The sequence below is a fragment of the Aquarana catesbeiana genome, linkage group LG05, assembly GCF_042186555.1.
Source record: "Aquarana catesbeiana isolate 2022-GZ linkage group LG05, ASM4218655v1, whole genome shotgun sequence".
Lineage (NCBI taxonomy): Eukaryota > Metazoa > Chordata > Amphibia > Anura > Ranidae > Aquarana > Aquarana catesbeiana.
Window position 1 is genome coordinate 207154165 of NC_133328.1, and position 19017 is coordinate 207173181.

General features: G+C 42.8%; 1 protein-coding gene across 1 annotated transcript in view; it reads right to left on the reverse strand.

Annotated features, from left to right (window-relative positions):
- The window catches only part of SEPTIN7 (septin 7), a gene marked incomplete in the record, with an annotated part of 203744 nt that overhangs the window by 44896 nt on the left and 139831 nt on the right, over positions 1-19017 (reverse strand). The window contains 2 exon segments of the mRNA XM_073630520.1: positions 3878-3970; positions 7705-7822. Coding sequence (XP_073486621.1) covers positions 3878-3970; positions 7705-7822 — 211 coding nt within the window.

A 19017-nucleotide genomic window follows, 5' to 3' on the forward strand; every position in this document is an offset into this window, starting at 1 on the left:
AGAGGGATGGCACAAAGATGTCCTAGTTGAGGTAGAAGGCAGAAAAGACCTTAGGAAGGAAGGAAGTTCTAGGCCTCAGTACCATATTGTTCTTGTGCAAGACCAGAAAAGGTGTTTTTTTTTTTTTACAGTATGAGGACGTACAGTATTTCGATCCCAAAGTCACAAGGGAGTGACCATGAAGAGAAACATGGGAGACACCCTGCACAAATATCTAAAAATGGTATAAGGTCATAAGTGTGAAGAGAAGACCTGACCCTTGATGGTGCTGTGGGCCAAATGCTGGTTCAGATTCATCAGTTGAAACGCAGAGATTCATCCCACAAGTATTTATTTTCTTTGGAGAAAGCCTCTTGTCTTGCACCAAGTGTGCCTTTCACGTACACTGACAGACCATGTGAAAAATAGATTTCACAGTTTTTGTATAATGGGAATAACCAATTCAGATATGCATTTGTCCTTCAGAACTTGGACTTCGACAACCAGAAGGATAATAAATTGGTCCTTGAGATCTGGATGACCTGGAAGAACACAGAGCAGCTGCCATCCATCCAAATCCTTTGAAGTAGAAGAGGAAGAGGTGTGAAGAGAGCACCATTTTTTTTTTTTTTTATATAGAATCGCGGATTTTGCCTATTCCTTGGGATTATTTCCCATTCTCCTGGGTGTATGGGCTCTTAGGGTCAATTCACACTACAGTTGTATGCAAAAGTTTATAAATATTTGGGTGTTTGGATCAGCAATTTCATTTTGATCTATCAAATAACTGAAGGACACAGTAATATTTCAGTAGTGAAATGAGGTTTATTGGATTAACAGAAAATGCGCAATATGCATCAAAACGAAATTAGACAGGTGCATAAATTTGGGCACCCTTGTCATTTTGTTGATTTGAATACCTGTAACTACTTAGCACTGATTAACTGGAACACATAATTGGTTTGGTGAGCTCATTAAGCCTTGAACTTCATAGACAGGGGCATCCACTCTCCTCTGAAGAGTGGCAACATGGGGGCCTCAAAACAACTCTCAAATGACCTGAAAACAAAGATTGTTCTACATTATGGTTTAGGGGAAGGCTACAAAAAGTTATTGCAGAGATATAAGCTGTCAGGGTCCACTATGAGGAACATAGTGAGGAAATAGAAGACCACAGGCACAGTTCTTGTTAAGGCCAGAAGTGGCAGGCCACATAAAATATTGGAGAGGCAAAGGCGAAGGATGGTGAGAACGGTCAAAAACAGCCCACGGACCACCTCCAAAGACCTACAACATAAATTTGCTGCAGATGGTGTCACTGTGCATCCTTCAACAATTCAGCGCACTTTGCACAGGGAGAAGCTGTATGGGAGAGTGATACGAAAGAAGCCTTTTCTGGACACACGCCAAAAAACAGAGTCGCTTGAGGTATGCAAACGCACATTTGGACAAGCCAGCTTCATTTTGGAATAAGGTGCTGTGGACTGATGGAACAAAGATTGAGTTATTTGGTCATAACAAGGGGCGTTATGCATGGCGGTAAAAACACAGCATTCCAAGAAAAACACTTGCTACCCACAGTAAAATTTGGTGGGGCTGTGTGGCCAGTGCCGGTACTGGGAATCTGGTTAAAGTTGAGGGTCGCATGGATTCCACTCAATATCAGCAGATGCTTGAGAATAATGTTGAGGGATCAGTCACAAAGTTGAAATTACGCCGGGGCTCGATATTTCAACAAGACAACGACCCAAAACACTGCTCAAAATCTACTCTGGCATTTATGCAGAGAAACAAGTACAATGTTCTGAAATGGCCATCCCAGTCCCCAGACCTGAATATTATTGAACAACTGTGGGTCGATTTGAAGCGGGCTGTCCATGCTCGGCAACCATCAAACCTAACTGAACTGGAGATGTTTTGTAAGGAGGAATGGTCCAAAATACATTCATCCAGAGTCCAGACACTCATTACAGGCTATAGGAAGCGTCTAGAGGCTGTTATTTCTGCTAAAGGAGGCTCTACTAAATATTGATGTGATTTTTCTGTTGGGGGTGCCCAAATTTATGCACCTGTCCAATTTCGTTTTGATGCATACTGCGCATTTTCTGTTAATCCAATAAACATAATTTCACTACTGAAATATTACTGTTCCCTTCAGTTATTTGATAGATCAAAATTAAATTGCTGATCCAAACACTCAAATATTTATAAATGACAATCATGGAAATTGTCAGGGGTTCCTAACCTTTTGCATACAACAGTATAAGTGGTGACAGATGTTTTACCACATGGTATAACGTCTGTCACCAAAGGGACACAAAGAAAACAATTGTTCCCCATGCAATGCAGCCCATCTCTGCGGCATGCTGCGGTAAAACGCAAACATGCTGCATTTTTAAGCAGTGCACCGGGCCTGCAGTGAATGAAGATTAAGTTTTGTAGACTTCAAATAAAGCTCCTACAAAACAAAAGGGAGCTGTGAGATTCACACTGCTTCCTAGCACACCTGGCAAAGCAGAACTGCCAAAGTGGTGAATTGCACCTGCCGCTATGCATTGTGAATTGGCCCTTATGGTCTAGATTCAATCGGTGGTGTAATTAATCAACGTAAATTTGTGATTTTTTTGTGCTTTGTATTGGGCTTCTTTAGATGAATTTGAGACATGCATTGAGCCCAAGTTTTTAGGGTTTTTTTACCCTCCCCTTTTAAATCTGCGATTATTCAGTATTGGGATTTGTAATATTGATCTGGTAGATAGCTCTATTTAGAGTGAATGTTATCTTTTTTTTTATTGGTTTGTCTGTCCAATAATTTATTTGCCTTGGACAGGATACGGTCATAGTTCACCGAGAGGGAAGCTCAGTTTTTAACAGTCCTCCTTCCTCAAAGGGGTTCAAGACTGATAGGCGCTTGGGAGGGACAAACATCCTGTAGGGAGGATGTTTCCAGTCTATAAAACTGGCGGCCCTCCAGCTGTTGTGAACCTACAAGTCCCATCATACCTTTGCCTGTGGCAGTCATGCTTGTAACTGTCAGCCTTGCAATGCCTCATGGGACTTGTAGTTTTCCAACAGCTGGAGGGCCGCCAGTTTGAGACACCTGCTATAAAAGGAAGCCTCAGAATAGAAGGAGCACCAGGAGAGTCCTGATGGTCTTAGAAGCTCTAAACAACTTCAAATTAGGGACAGAGCTGGCAAGGGCTACAGGCTGACCCTAATGTTTTAGGGCATCGATAAATGCAGAAACTGTCTTTCAGTTTAGAGCAATTGCAGTCTTCTCAAGGGTCTTCACCGGTTTGTCCACCAATAATAAAAGACCCAGCATCAGACAGTCTCGATGGCTGAAGAGCCAAGTACACATGTTGAGAAAATCAAACGAAAAACATGATCATTAGTACACGGCTTTCGAGAGTCGATCATGACAGTTAATGCTAAATTATTGGGAGTCACAAACATGAACATTTTTCTCGTACAATAACAGAAACAAACTATTTTTGTTTCATCAATAAAGTATTCGCCTGTAAAAAAAAAAAAAAAAAAATTTTAAAAATTCGAGCAACTAAGATCGCGCATGCTTGGAAACAAAAGAATACATTACAATACATTACATCATCACGGGAAGGTGTATTTTGCCTTACAAGAACTTTACTAACTTTAGTAACCTATTCGTTTTCAAAATAAGACTAGCAGGCACCAAAAAAAAAACAAAAACAAAAAAAAAAAAAAAAAAACAGGATGATCATTTGTCTGATATGCTCATTGTGTGTACCAGGCTTTACAGGCTGCAGGCAGATCAGATAAAATCCACCAGTAGGTAGCAGTACGACTCACAATTCAATACTTCCTGTGTCCCACCATGAGGGGGAAAAAAAAAATATGCATTTTTAATTTCATATACCTTTATTTTTTTCACCAGCTTATTTTCTTCTTCATCATCCGTTTCTGGAAATTCATAAATCTTGATTTTGTGTTCCTGAATTTCTTTCATTATCTGAGTGCAAAGAAACACAAGTTAGTAAACTGAACTTAGAGTGTCATGCAGTGATTATCCATGGGGCCCCCCTGAACTACAGAAAAAGTGGTTCTTGACAACAGTAATATAATGTCAAATCTGTAAATCTACGGAAGCCAAAGCCAACTATGCAAAAAATCCCACCAATATAAGGCTGGGATCACACTATTTCCACATGCGGCTTACTGCAGGAGTCTGGTGCATCCCCGTTCAGTTTCAGGTCCGATTTTGGCCTGAATTCTGGACTGAATTCAGACCTGAAACAGACCAAAAGACGCACAGGACCCATGTACAAGTTCCCACTGGAGCTGCAGCAGAGATCTGTTAACCGGCTCCATAGAAAGTCGGTCACAATCTCCTACCATGCAAACCCGCATCCAATTTGAATAGGCGTGAACCCAGCCTAAAGGTGCATTTTACTCATATGGGTAGTTTTAAATAAAAGGCTTCCATAATTTTGCTTCTACAAAGTGATTGGCTACTTTGGGAAGTGTATGTTCATTTAGTTTAATGAGTAGGTTAAAGCTGCGTACACTTCAATCACCCAATCACTGTCAAGTGAAAATTTTCACTAGTACACGATTGGCTATACAAAGTAAATACAGTTTTGCCACATTTATTAAACTAAGTGAAAATCTGCTACTTCAACAGTATTCTGTATGGTCAGACACTCAACAGGCAAGCATGTATAAGACTTCATGTGACCTTTGACCCTCTGCCATTACAAAGGCAGCATTTTTTTTTTTTATTGGCTTGTTGCTTTTTTTTTATGGTCCATATGTCAGAAAAGGTCAGCAACATGTCCAGCCTTCTGCAAAACAATACTGTGAAAGGCACAGCGAGAATCAATACTGATATCGGACATCCGTTGCTTCAAACACTATAACTAATAAAGAAATTAGGATTTTTCCATCATAGGTACCTGTAAAATCCTTTTCTTGGAGTACATCACAGGACACAGAGCAACCATAATAATGACTACATGGGTTTTGAGCCACCTACTAGTGGATGGACACTGGCAGATAGTCAAACAGGAAGTCCACCCCTATATAACCCCTCCTACAAAGGAAGGACCACAGTTTTGTAGCAAAGCAATAAATATCCCAAAAAAGATGGGAGAGACCTCTGTGTCCCTTGATGTACTCCAAGAAAAGGATTTTACAGGTACAGATTTTCTGACCACTAGAACTACCTCCAGAGAATGCAGATCAAACTCCTGCCAACTGAGGATCAGAAAAGGCAAGATATTGTCTTGATTCCAGTGAAAACCAGGACACCATACTAGGCAAATAATGGATGAGGACACATCACCTTAATATGATGCGAGACCAAAAACTGCTCCTTGCATGAAACAGCCAACTCTAATACTCCAGTAATAATAATCTCTCGATTGGTTCAAAAAAGTGGCCTCTGCAAGGACAGTTAAGATCAAAGTCAGATCCCAAGGACACAAGACTGGCCAGACAAGCGAGACTGTCTACCTTACACGCTGTATGAAGTATGAATCAAGGAGTGAGAAATAGCCCCTGAAAAAAATAAATAAAATGTATAGGGACGAACCCTGACCGTTAGCGGTACTTAAGGACAATCTCCCTTCCCCTACTGATTGGAGAACGAAAGAGAAAATCTCCCACTCACATATTTCTGCTGGTGCCACTTCCTGACTTCACCTCAGGCAAAAAAATATTTCCAAGTCCTGTAATTGAAGTTCCCCAAAGCTGGCTTCCAGGGGGATCAACAGTGCTGAGATACAGGACTCAAGGCTATTAGGTCCCGCTGGACTGGGAGTGTCCAAGGAGCGACCCTCGCAAGACTCGCTATGCCAGTGTATCAAGCCCTCCTGGGCTTATTCGGCTAACATTATCAGTCCTTCCGGATTCTTTGCAAAAGATGTGGCAGAAGCCAAAACAGAGGGAAAGCATCAAATAAGGGAGAACTTGGTCCCTAAGGTGTTACCAGTACATCTACCCCTATTGGCAGTGGGGCCCTCGTCCCGGACACAACCTGTCCCAACTTGTTGTAGAACTTGGAATCTAGTAGATTCACCTGCAGAGTCCCCCCTGCCACTATTCTATACCTGGAACAAACACAGACGATAGATACAGCACTTGTGCTGTCCCAGACAGAATGTGGTTCACCTTCCTGCGCTGCATGACTCCTGGTGCCACCCTGGTGGTTGATATATATGCCCCTGCAGAGGCTTTTTTGGATAGAACCCACAACTGGTTTGTACCATAATCCAGAGCAAGGTGTACTGGCCAAAAGCTCCAAGATATTTATTAGCAGTATACTCTTCTGTGGAGACCAAGTCCACTGAACTGTAGCCACCCTCAAAACAAATGGAGAAACTGGCATCAGTGGTTATTATCTTCCAATACCTGATTGGAATCTAGAAAGGTTGAATTCTTCCTAACCATCAACCACCAATTTTTAGCTGTGCAACACCCCGGGAACAAAGCCCTGCGGCAATCCAATGCCTGGATCTTCAAGGATCTCCTGTTTGACTATCTGCCAGTGTATCCACCAGTAGATGGCATATAATCCATATAGTCATTATGGTTGCTTTGTGTCCCGTGATGTATGATAAAGAAATTAGGTTTAAAGAGGCAAAAAAAAAGTGTGCATTTGCAAAACAGTGATGTTCTGATCATCCACGGTAGTCCTCTCATTATACCACTTCCCCATATAAGTGTTACAATTCATTATAAAAACAGGTTATGCAGTCTAGAAAGTTGTGTGCAAGTACGTAACTAAATAGGATAACATAAGTTACTATGCAACATTATTTTAAGTTAAAAAAAGAACAATGTAATCTGCTCAAATATATACAAATGTGTAGGTTTAGAAGGCTTTCTATAAACCACGTTTTGTTTAGGAATGTAACAATCTAAACAATTATACTGTGAATGTCAAGTCCTGCTTGCAGTTTGAAAAAGTAAAATGGCTTGCAGGACTCTTACAACCATAGCATTTGTTAAAGTGACTTAGTACACATTTTCCTTTTTTTTGTAACAGACAAGAATGAAATATTTAAAAATAAGTAATACAAAATCATGAATTTTTATTAGTGTTCATTCCAGCTGTGCTGAGGAAGTTGTTCAAAACATTTAAATTAGCAATCACAGCATTGCCTCATCCCTTATTATACAGCTTAGTGCTAAAATGTTTTCACATTGGGCCACAAACTTAAAGTCCTCTGTTCAGTCTCTCTAACCTGTAGTGCTCTGAGGTTCCTTTTTCACATAATAAATGTTCATTTGTAACACAAATATTGCACAAATTGTAGACACAAACAATATATATTATTAAAAAACAAATCATAAGGCTCCATTCACACTTTTACGACTCCCAAGTTGCGCTGACTTTGGAGTGCAACTCTGAATGGGTGCAACTTGGATATGACTTTGGCCAGCGATAATGGACAACTGTTGCACATAGGTTGCATTGTATAACATTCAGGTACAATTTTAATGCAACTTCTGAGGGTTAACATTGAAGTCTATGGCCCTCAAGTTGCATGAAAGTCGAACCAAAGTAGTGCATGAACTACTTTGAAATTGTTGCGACTTTAAGTATGAATGGTTATCATTGGAAAACATGGGAAATAAATTGTCATGCAACTCTGATGTCCAAAGTTGCGTCAGAAGTCACACAAGTTTGAATGCAGGCTTAAAGTTAGTTCCTAAATAGGCTCACACACCGATAAAACATACCTGTTTTTTAAACTGCTGGCATTCTTCTGGTGTGAGGGTGTCTGCTTTTGCAATGAGTGGAATGATATTGACTTTTTCATGCAAACGTTTCATGAACTCTATGTCCAAGGGTTTCAGTCTAAAAAGAAAAGTAAACGTTTTTTTATAAAATGAAAATCTCCAGGATCTACTATACAGAAAATAATGTTCTCAAATAAACTATGTACAGTGGGAAAAATTATTATTTGATCCCCTGCAGATTTTATAAGTTTGTCCACTAACAAAGAAATGAAGGGTCTATAATTATTATCATAGGTGTATTTTAAACGATCGAGACAGACTATCAACCAAAAATCCAGGAAAAAAAAAACACATAAAAACAAACACTATAAATTAGGTTGCAGTTCAGTGAGTAAAATAAGTTTGTTGAACCACAAGCAAAACATGACTTGGTACTTGGTGGAGAAACCCTTGTTGGCAAGCACAGAGGTGAGGTTTTGTGTAGTTGGTGACCAGGTTTGCACACATATCAGGAGGGATTTTGGGCCACTCTTTACAGCTCTTCTCAAAATCCTTAAGGTTTCTTGTCTGGCTCTTGGAAGTGCAACGTTTTAGCTCCCTCTATAGATTTTCTATAGGATTAAGGACTGAAGACTGACTAAGTCACTCCATTACCTTAATGTGCTTCTTCTTGAGCCACTCCCACTCCCTTGTTGCATTGGCGGCACGTCTTGGGTCATTGTCATGCTGGAAGACCCATCTTCAGTGTTCTGACTGAGGGAAGAAGGCTTTCATCCAAGATTTTACAATACATGGCCCCATCCATTGGCTATTCAATGTGGCAAAGCTGGTCTGTACCTTTATCAGAGAAACAGCCCAGAGTATCAAGTTTCCACCTTCCGTGCTTGACTGTAGGAATGGTGTTCTTGGGGTCATAATCAGAATTTTCCTTCCTCCAAACACAGTGAGACGAGCGAATGCCAAAGAGCTGAATTTTGGTCTTGTCTAACCTCAGCACTTTCTCCCAATCCTTCTCTGAATCATTTAGATGTTCATTGGCATGACTGTACATGTGACCTGTTGAGGAGAGGGACTCATGTTTGGAGGAAGAAAAAATGCTGACTATGACCCTAAGAACACCATCCCTACAGTCAAGCATGAAGGTGGAAACATTATGTTTTGGTGCCATTTCTCTGCTAAAGGTACAGGACGACTTTCACTGAGGGGCCAACGGACAGGGTCATGTATTGTAAAATCTTGGATGAGAACCTTCTTCATTCAGCCAGAACACTGAAGATGGGTCATGGATGGGTCTTTCAGCATAACAATGACCCAAAACATACCACCAAGGCAACAAAGGAGTGGCTCAAGAAGCAGCACGTTAAGGTCAAGGAGTGGCCTAGTCAGTCTCCAGACCTTAATCCTATAGAAAATGTATGGAGGGAGCTGAAACTTCGAGTTGCTAAGTGATAGCCAAGAAACTTTAAGGATTTAGAGAAGATTTTTTTTTTTTTTTTATACAGAAGTGGACCAAAATCTCTCCTTAGATACCAGAAACCTGGTAACCAACTACAAGAAAAGTCTTACCTCTGTGCTTGACAACAAGGCTTTCTCCAAGTACTAAGTCATGTTTTACTTGGGGATCAAATACTTATTTTGCTCACTGAACTGCAATTCAATTTATAACATTTGTTTTATGTGTTTTTTTCTTGGTTTTTGGTTGATATTCTGTCTCTATCATTTAAAATACACGTATGATAATACATTTTTAGAACCTTAATTTCTTTATAAGTGGGCAAACTTACAAAATCTGCAGGGGGTCAAATAATTCATTTCCCTCACTGTATTCATCATTCTTACGCATACTCTCGGAAAAATGTGTGCGGAAGCCTTGACCTGAAGCCAGGTCAATGTGAAAATTCAACAGTGCTAATCATTGCTGCATATTTGTATGGAATGTATTAAATGACCCCCTAACAGAAATATTTTACATAGGAAAAACAGGAGATACACCCAGTCTAAATAATTCAAATCAATATTCATCTATCAGATCAATATTCATCTCATCCGTTTTCACCCAAGGCTTAAATATCAATGTTTGAGGCCATCTGCAAAGCCTTGCATACACACATTCCTTACTGAAATATTCACAGGACTTCAGGCAACGTCATATTATTGTTATTACAGAATGACTGTTCTATACAAGAGCACATGCAGCATCTTCTAAGATCCCAATTTAAAGGCCAGAATCAAGTCTCCACTCAAAAGGCTAACTGAATCAAGTTAATCCAACATGACAGAGGACTCCTGGATTTAACTTTTATTATCTGGCCAACACAAAAAAATCTTCACGTTTAAAAGGAAATTCTGCTAAACTGTTTGAAAGATTAAAAAAGTCATAAAAGTTATTTCAGAACAGAAAGAATAAAATACAAAAACAAACAAGAAACCATCCCTCAAACCAGCCTTGAAAACAATATTCTGCATTTGTGCCAGACTCTTCTGTCTTGCAGTCTCCTGTGGTTGAGTGTAAATGATACATTTGTAAGTGCTGACATTCCTTAACTGTGCAGTAATACAGACTCCTAAAGAGGAACTCTAGTCTAAACAAATACTGTTGTTTCTAATGTCAAAACAGTTTCTGAAGCAGGAGGGTGCTTTACAGAAAAATTAGATGAGCTACTAAATTGGACACCCACAATAATAGGATTTCTACGCCCACATTGTGTAGATAATTGGTTAAGAGGTGTGATATATCTGTGCCTGCCAAAATCCCCAACAGCTCTGATATGCCAAGAAGGGGCATTTGTCTGACAGAGGCTTGGGAAAATCATAAGCATTTAGCCTGGATTCGCACTTGTGCGCATGGAACACTGCATGTGATTCGCACAGGAATCGCACCACATTCCTGTGCACATCACATGCAATGTCTGTGCAGTACAATATGAGCCATACACATTGCATCCGCACCAAAAATGGCGCAGGACCCTTTTAGGGGAAATAGAAACATGCATCCAATTCACAATAGTGTGAACCCAGCCTTAAGAAAACAAGTAGAGCCACCAAAATCTAATAGGTCCTGCACAGGTACAGATATCATTAATGGTTCATAGCAAAAGGTTAATAATCACCACGTACTAAAAAATTTACAATGATTTGACAACATTAACAGTAATAAGAAAAAAAAAAAAAATAAATAAAATTGGAGCATCTCATTTTAAACCAATGGGAACCATAGATAACCTCAAGAAAACTTTACTGAAAGAAATATGTATTGTGAGAGTATTGAACACCGGATCAGTATCACAGGCAAACAGATCACACTTAGAAGAGAAGTCAGCGATGGCAGCCTACATATTTTATTCCCTACAGGTTGCTTTACACTGGAAAACAGAATTCTAATCCAATTAACAATGCACAATGTCTGCACTCAGTCTATAAATACAACAAAATCATAAAATTGCTAACATTATTATATTATTGTAACTGGAAAAAAAACACACAATCATATTAGAAGAGAGAAATGTGATTATCTAAGACTCCACAAAATCGGCTGGGGAAACATACACCAGAGTTCTTGTAGTGGAGAGGAATCATAGCATAGAATTGGAAAAAAAAAACAAACAGAAAATGACAAAATTGCATTTAGATCTGCAGTCCATTAACCTATTGATAGTTTAATAAAAACTATCAGGATCTTGTTTCATCAGTAAACCTGCAGTGTGGCAATGAACTATACTCTAAGGACTTATGGAGATGGTCATTCTTGTCGAACACAAACAGCCTTTTGCATCTGAATGCAGCACTGCTAAAATGTATTGCAAGAAAAACCTGCATTTGGCCTGCTTCTGCCTGCAGTTCAAAAGCACCTCAATGCACTGCAATAAGCCCAGGTCCACACATACAATCATGTCCTACAGTGTTGCCAACCTACCAAATTGAAATTTACTGGCACAGCCAAGTTTTTACTGGCATTTCTAAAAGTTACAAAAATTAAGTGCAAATTTCAGTATGCAGGCTACAAACAAGTACAATATGCAATGAGCAATGTGATTTAACCACTTACCGACTGGCTCCTGTACATATACATCAGCACTTTGAAGGTGGATCTCTCGGTAACGGCAGCAGCTGCTGCCACAACCGAGGTATCCATCTTTACAGAAGCCGGTCGTGTTTCCGATAATGGTGGTATCTGCAGCGGATTCGCCGCGAGATCACAGTTATCGGCGGCGGGAGAGGTGCCACCCCCCTCCCGCCGCTCTCCAGTGCCCTCCGCCTCTTACCGGAGCAGCAGAGGCGATCGGGACCTGTCACTTCCTGGGTATGGAGATGAGTGAGGCTAAGATGGCCCCCACCTGTCTCCATACCATAGGAGGGCGGAAGCGACGTCATAACGTCAGCTCCGCCCATTTGTCTTGAAGGCATTTTTTTTGTCATCTTTTCAAAACGACTTTTTTTTTTCTACATTTTAGTGCAAATATGAGATCTGAGGACTTTTTGACCCAAGATCTCATATTTAAGAGGACCTGTCATGCTTTTTTCTATTACAAGGGATGTTTACATTCCTTGTAATAGAAATAAAAGTGATCCAAATTTTTTTTTAAACAGTGCAAAAATAAAGTAAAATAAATAAGAAAAAAACATGTTTTTAAAGCGCCCTGTCCCGACGAGCTCGCGTGCAGAAGCGAACGCATAGGTGAGTAGCGCCCTCTTATGAAAACAGTGGTCAAACCACACGTGAGGTATCGCCGCAATCGTTAGAGCAAGAGCAAGAATTCTAGCCCTAGACCTCCTCTGTAACGCAAAACATGCAACTTGTAAAATTTTTTAAATGTGGCCTATGGAGACTTTTAAGGGTAAAAGTTTGACGCCATTTCACGAGCGGGCGCAATTTTGAAGCGTGACATGTTGGGTATCAATTTACTTGGCGTAACATTATATTTCACAATAAAAATAAAAAAAACATTGGGCTAACTTTAGTGTTGTCTTATTTTTTTATTCAAAAAAGTGAATTTTTTCCCAAAAATTTGGAAAAAATTCCTTAAGTGGTTAAGGTAGATATTAAAGCAAAAAGCATATTTATTTTCAATTTAGTAAGTGGCTCAGGGGCAGGACTCAGGAGGGCAGGAAATTAGAATGGACGGGCCCACACACACGAAATTGAGCAGCGTGCAGCAGCACAGATCACCAACACCTGAGTCACAGTGACAGCCTCTCTCCATGACAGGTGGTCTCTTCGGTCCCCTCCAGTCCCACTCCCGGCTTGCCTTGCTCCTGTCCCACAGACCTGCACATGAGGCTCTGGTCACTCCGCTCAACTCCCTCGCACCATGACATCACATGACACGCTCAGGCACCACCTCCGCCAGACCCGCCCCCTGCCTGTACCGCCCACACACTGTGTCAGGCACTTGGATGTCTTGGCCACATCCGGACCCGAGGTGCGCATGTGCAGTTCCGAGCAAAGCGCCACAGTCATGTTTTTTTTACTGGCAACCTTTTACTCTTACTGGCATTTACTGGCAGGAGAAAAGTGCCCTTTTTTACCAGCTGCCAGTAAAAATACTGATGGTTGGCAACACTGATGTCCTGTAGTAATCATGCAGGATTCAGCAATAGTGCCCACATCTTAGCCACACCCTGCCGACATGTTTCACCCTGACCAATTAAAGTGAAACATGTCCGAGGGGCATGGCTAACATGTAGGGACTATTAATGAAGCACGATTACTACAGGAGCTGTTGGCTGAAAGTGCTGATTGGGAGTCGGACGGCTGCTGGTTTTCCACAATGCAAGTCTGACAGACCAACATACACACGGGCTGACTGTCTGCAGGTTATTTTTAAAGGGCCCTTGTCTCCCGACATTCGGCCTGGGTGTACGGGGCTTTAGAAAATGGCCTTCTGCATTGTATGTTAATGAGAGGAAAAAAAGTCTGTCCTCCAGATAGTGTAACTCTGAAATCATTCAGAATGGTTGCAGTCTGCCACAGCTTTCTTCTAAGAAACATCTAGAAAGTAAGAGCTATAAAAATAAAGTTTTGGACCCGTGACCGTGACCCGTTTTCAGCGGAGAGCGGTCTGAAGTCCGCTCTCTGCTGATGTCACTGCAATCAGTCAGGGCAGCGTGTCATCCCGACTTCCCAAGTCTGGATCCGCCAGCTGCCTTGCTTGATGGCAGTCTCAGCAAGCCACTGAGACAGCCCCTCCCCACCCCTCCACAGTTCAGGGCTCCAGTGAATGTGGCGGATCAGAACAGCACTGATGCTGACTGACAGACAGCATCTCTGCTTGGGGAGGAGTGAGAACTGTGCCATCAGCGGTGTTCGGTGGCTCGGTTCTCAGCACAGAGACGCCAGGGGACAGCTGCAGCATCGGTCTGATGCTCCATCCACCGAGGTAAGTATGAATCTAAAAAAAAAACCCATACTTCTCTTTTAAAGGATAAAACGGAACAATTTTGGGAAACTATATTAAATGACAAATACACGAACAGTTGCAACTACCATTCAAACTGTCTCTTGAGTAAACCAGTACTGTAAATGTGGCTGCCTGTGTAACAGTTCACCGACTCAGAATTGATGCCTCCTTGTCAATTATTATTACAGAGACATGCAGATCAATGGTGCACCAGACTACTCAGCCACATGCAGTACAAATTTCTACATTGATGTAGTCAGTGAAATTACAGCTTTAAAGTGGTATTAAACACAAAAGCCAACTTTTATTATATTGCAGCTTACTAATCCTTAGATGTGGTGGCTGCATACGTTTTTAGGCTTTCTTCTCTTTATTTTCACCTGGTAGTGTGGCTAGTAAGCCTGTTGTTCAACGGAACAAGCTATCCTGCAGATGTAGCAGTTAGCGGGATGAGATAGGGACGATGATCAGCTTTCATTATGTATGTAAAACATGTATCCCTAAAGGATAAAAAAAACAGTTTGTTGTAACTGCTTATGGGTTCATTGGAGTTTGGCTGCAATTTGTAAGTATCTAAATCTGTTAGAACATCTAACATTCCTCTCCCCAGGATTAAAAATGTTGCTGTCAGAAGGGGGAAACCTTTAAAAAAAAACAAAAAAAAACAAAAACAAAAAACAAACACAATGCAGCCACATCTAATGATTAGTAAGCTGCAATATAATACATTTTTGGGTTTAATACCACTTTTACCACACTTGGTATGTGTTAGGGGTGCTGAAATTAATCGTTGCATTGCGATTCGATGCATAAGGACCGGAAAATCGATGTCGGGTGACGTCATTACTACTAGCCCCGCCCCTCCCGGGAAAGCGCTCCGAGCGTATTTTTAAAATGACTTTATTTTAATAAATGTTGTGTTACTATGGATGCTGTGCCCCCGCTGTATGTGCTTTTTAAAAAACTATGTCACTTCATACCGAATTTTGCCGTAGTATGATACGATTCCGCTCATGTGACTCCCGGCTGTCCCGCCCCTCTCCTCTTCCATCTCCTGAGTCCTAACGTCAGCAGGGAATTCTCAGTCCCGCCCGCCTCTCTTCTGATACGATAACTATAGTCAGCGGGCGTCAACGTCAGGACTCAGGAGACAAGTGAGAGGAGAGCGGAGAGGGGCGGGACGAGCCGGGAGTCACATGAGCGAGATCATACTACGGCGAAATTCGGTATGAAGTGACAGAGTTTTTTTAAAAAGCACATACAGCGGGGGCACAGCATCCATTGTAATACAACATTTATTAAAAGAAAGTAATTGTGGGGGGGGGGTTAGTGATGGCTGCATTTAATGGGCACAAGTGGCTGCGTTTGACGGGGGAGGTTCAGTATTTTTCAGTTTGTTTGCGCCCCCCAAAAAAATTCTGAGCACCAGCTGCCACTGGTCAGCACAGAGACAGTACAGGGAACTTCCCAGGGCTGTTTGTCATGTGTGGATTCTATCCCTTCTGACCTCCCAGCAGCCGTGTGTGTGTGAATCTCTGTACCCTGTAGTGCACCGGATTAGTGCACTTTTTAAGGGAGTGAGGTTATTTTTAATTCAAAGCGGGGTTTCAGTCAATTATTTGTTTATTAGAAGTCAGCAGCTACAAAAAAAGTGCATCTTCTGACTTTAAATAGACACTCACCTGTCCCACAATCCAGCGACGTGGCCACCCAAACCCTCCCTTCTCTCCCCTGCCTGTCCACAGCACTGGCAATACTACTGTGGGCATCCGGCTGTGACAGCTTGCAGCTTCACAGCCGGGTGCGCATGTCTCACTGCGCTTTCCTGCATAGCCGGGCAATCTTTTGGGAACTGTGATGTCTCCCAGAAGACTGCAGGGTGGAAGGGCCGCCTAGGCGGCCCAAGCGGAAGTGGGAGCTCGTCGGTAATCGTGATGCATGGTGGAATAGAATCGAAACGTTGACCAGATAATCGTAATCGAATAGAATCGTGAGACCAGTGAAGATGCGCACCCCTAGTATGTGTATAGTATTCGTAAACTCCAAAGTGCAAAAACGTATTCTGAGTAGTATTTCATGTGTTGATCCATTTCTTTTTCGCACAGTATACCTGTACGCCTCTCAGCAGCTACTAAGCCTAACATAGGGGCGTGGCCTGGCTCAGGATGTGAGCGGACGTCTTCCTGTGTAGCTCCGGTCTCTCCCTATACAATCCTGCTCCATCCTGATCATCCATCGTCAGCACCTGTTTTCTTTCCAGCCTAATCCCTTCAGGTGTGTCTTGTGCATCATTGAGGGACATTTTGGTTGATGGGAAAGCGGCGTACGAAGAAACAGCCTCCGGTAAAGATGAGCATCGCTACACGCTCCTGCCAAGATGGCCGCCGCCATACTGTCCATGGGCCTAGCTCATCCCCAGCCTCCACTCCGGATCTTTTCGGTGATGGCCTGGACGGATCCCCACCACCCTCCCCAGAGATTCCGGACCCTGCAGCCATTCCTCCGGTACCGACCCCGGGGCCGGCGGTCGCGGATGGCGCCAAGGAACCTACCCTGGCAGATGTCCTGGCCATTATCAAGGTAAACCATGCAGATCTGGTGGGGAAGGTGGATGGGCTTAAGATAGACTTAACTATTATGCGGCAAGATGTACACAAGCTGCGTGGCCGGGTTACCGAGACTGAACAACGTATCAGTGATTTGGAGGACACTATTGCTCCCATTTTACCTAGACTCAATACATATGGGGGAAAGATTACAACTTTGGAGGATAAGGTCGACGACCTTGAAAACCGCCTACGCAGGAACAACCTGCGCCTGGTTGGACTTCCGGAGCGGGTGGAGGGGTCTGACCCTGTAGCCTTCCTAGAGAGCTGGCTTGAGCAAGAGTTTGGCCGAGAACAGTTATCCCCCTGTTTTGTGATCGAGAGGGCCCACCGAGTCCCTGGGCGCCCCCTACCAGAAGGTCACCCCCCACGTACGATGGTGATTCGTCTCCTTAATTACAGAGACCACGACTCCATCTTGGGGGCCGCCAGGCGGAAAGGAAGTCTCCGCATTAATAATGCAGTGGTGTCACTCTTTCCAGACTATTCAGCGACAGTTCGCAACCGTAGAGCCAGCTATCAACGGATCAAGCAGAAACTTCGGGAACAAGATATTCAGTATTCCATGCTTTTTCCTGCCACCCTTCGGGTCACATATCAAGGGAAAGCTCATTTCTTTCAATCCCCACAAGATGCCATGTCTTGGTGGGAAGCAATACCCCGCCCTCCCAAGCCTCCTGCCTGAAGCGGATCCCCACATTATGATGGCTCCACAGCTTTAACAGAAGTTTCTTCTCCTCTTTGGGATCCCCTTGCCTGCATTATAATTTTTTTCCTCCCCCTTCTCCCCCCCTTTTTTTTTGCTATATTGGTTATGATGGGCAATTTTTTCCGTTTCGGTACGGACATGTGCTGACCTTGGAGGATCCTACTTGTCTCCGGAGGGAGAGTACCAAGTCCCGGTTTATAACCGGGCCCGAGCTGCCTTGGGGCTCAGTCCCCTTATTTTATTTCCTTTTGAAACATTATAATTGACTAATGACTTTTTTTGTGGCCTTTGAGCTTACATTTTTTTCCTGCCTCCTGTTCCGGGCCATGCGCCCCAGGCACGATACAAGTTTAGGGTATAGGCCCACTCCCCTTTTTTGGAGCTGGGCAGGGGAATTAATACCCCTGTTGGGTATTGAATGTGACAATGTCTGTTGTTGTATGGTTGTATGTATGATGTATGTATGGTTGAATGAATGTCTGGCACTGCGACCCTTAATTGTATATGTGGCCGTGACCGGGGGAGGGATTCTTCTTCAGACCCCTCCTGACCCGTATGCACCCATGCTATCAACTCCATGTCTAACGTAACTGTTTGCTCGTGGAATGTCCGCGGGTTGAATTCTAAATTTAAAAGAGCATCCATCTTTGCGGCCCTGAAACTTAATAAACCACATATCCTGTGTCTTCAGGAGACTCATTTAATGGGGGCCAAGGTGATGGCGCTCAAAAAACACTGGGTAGCCAACCATTACCACTCTACCTACTCAAATTATGCCCGGGGCGTAGCCATATTAATCCTTAAGGGATTGCCCTTCGTGTGTCACCAAGTTGTCCTAGATCCCAAGGGGCAGTATGTTATTTTACATGTATCGATACATGACACACCCCTTATTCTGGTGGCGGTGTATTCCCCTCCTCCGGTCACGGCTGCGATGTTTTCTGGTCTTGATATTCAGTTTGCAAATCTGCCTAGCTGTCCTATGCTTATCCTTGGGGATTTCAACTCGGTCTTGCAACCTGACCTAGATAGATTAAAACCTTTGAAGTCTGAGTCCGGGTTGCTCCGTGCGTGGTGTAATACCTATGGATATGTGGATTTGTGGCGCTGGAAATTTCCAGAGGCCAAAGTGTACTCCTGCCAGTCTAGGTCCTATGCAGCCCTTTCCAGAATTGATTTTGCTCTCGCCACAAAGGATTTCTTACCGGTTGTTCAATCCATAGCGTATCTCCCCCAGACGGAATCTGACCATTCTATGATACAGGTGGATTTGACTATGAGCCATAGACCCGGGTTTCGAACTTGGAGACTCAGCCCTCTCTGGATCTCTACTCCGGAGATAGCTGAGGGCATCCCGATTGACATGACTATTTATTGGTCTCTTAATACTGACTCTGCTCCTGTGGGTCCTGTTTGGGATGCCTTTAAGGCCGTGGTAAGGGGTTCCTATATTTCTAGAATCAAGAGCTACAGATCTGCCGGGAGGAGGACACAAGATGAGCTTCGGAAGGTTTTGGAGGAGGCTCGTGCTCGTCATGCGGGCACCCCCTCCTCTGAAACCAGAGGCGTGCTGACTGAGGCCCACCTGGCGCTGCAGTTG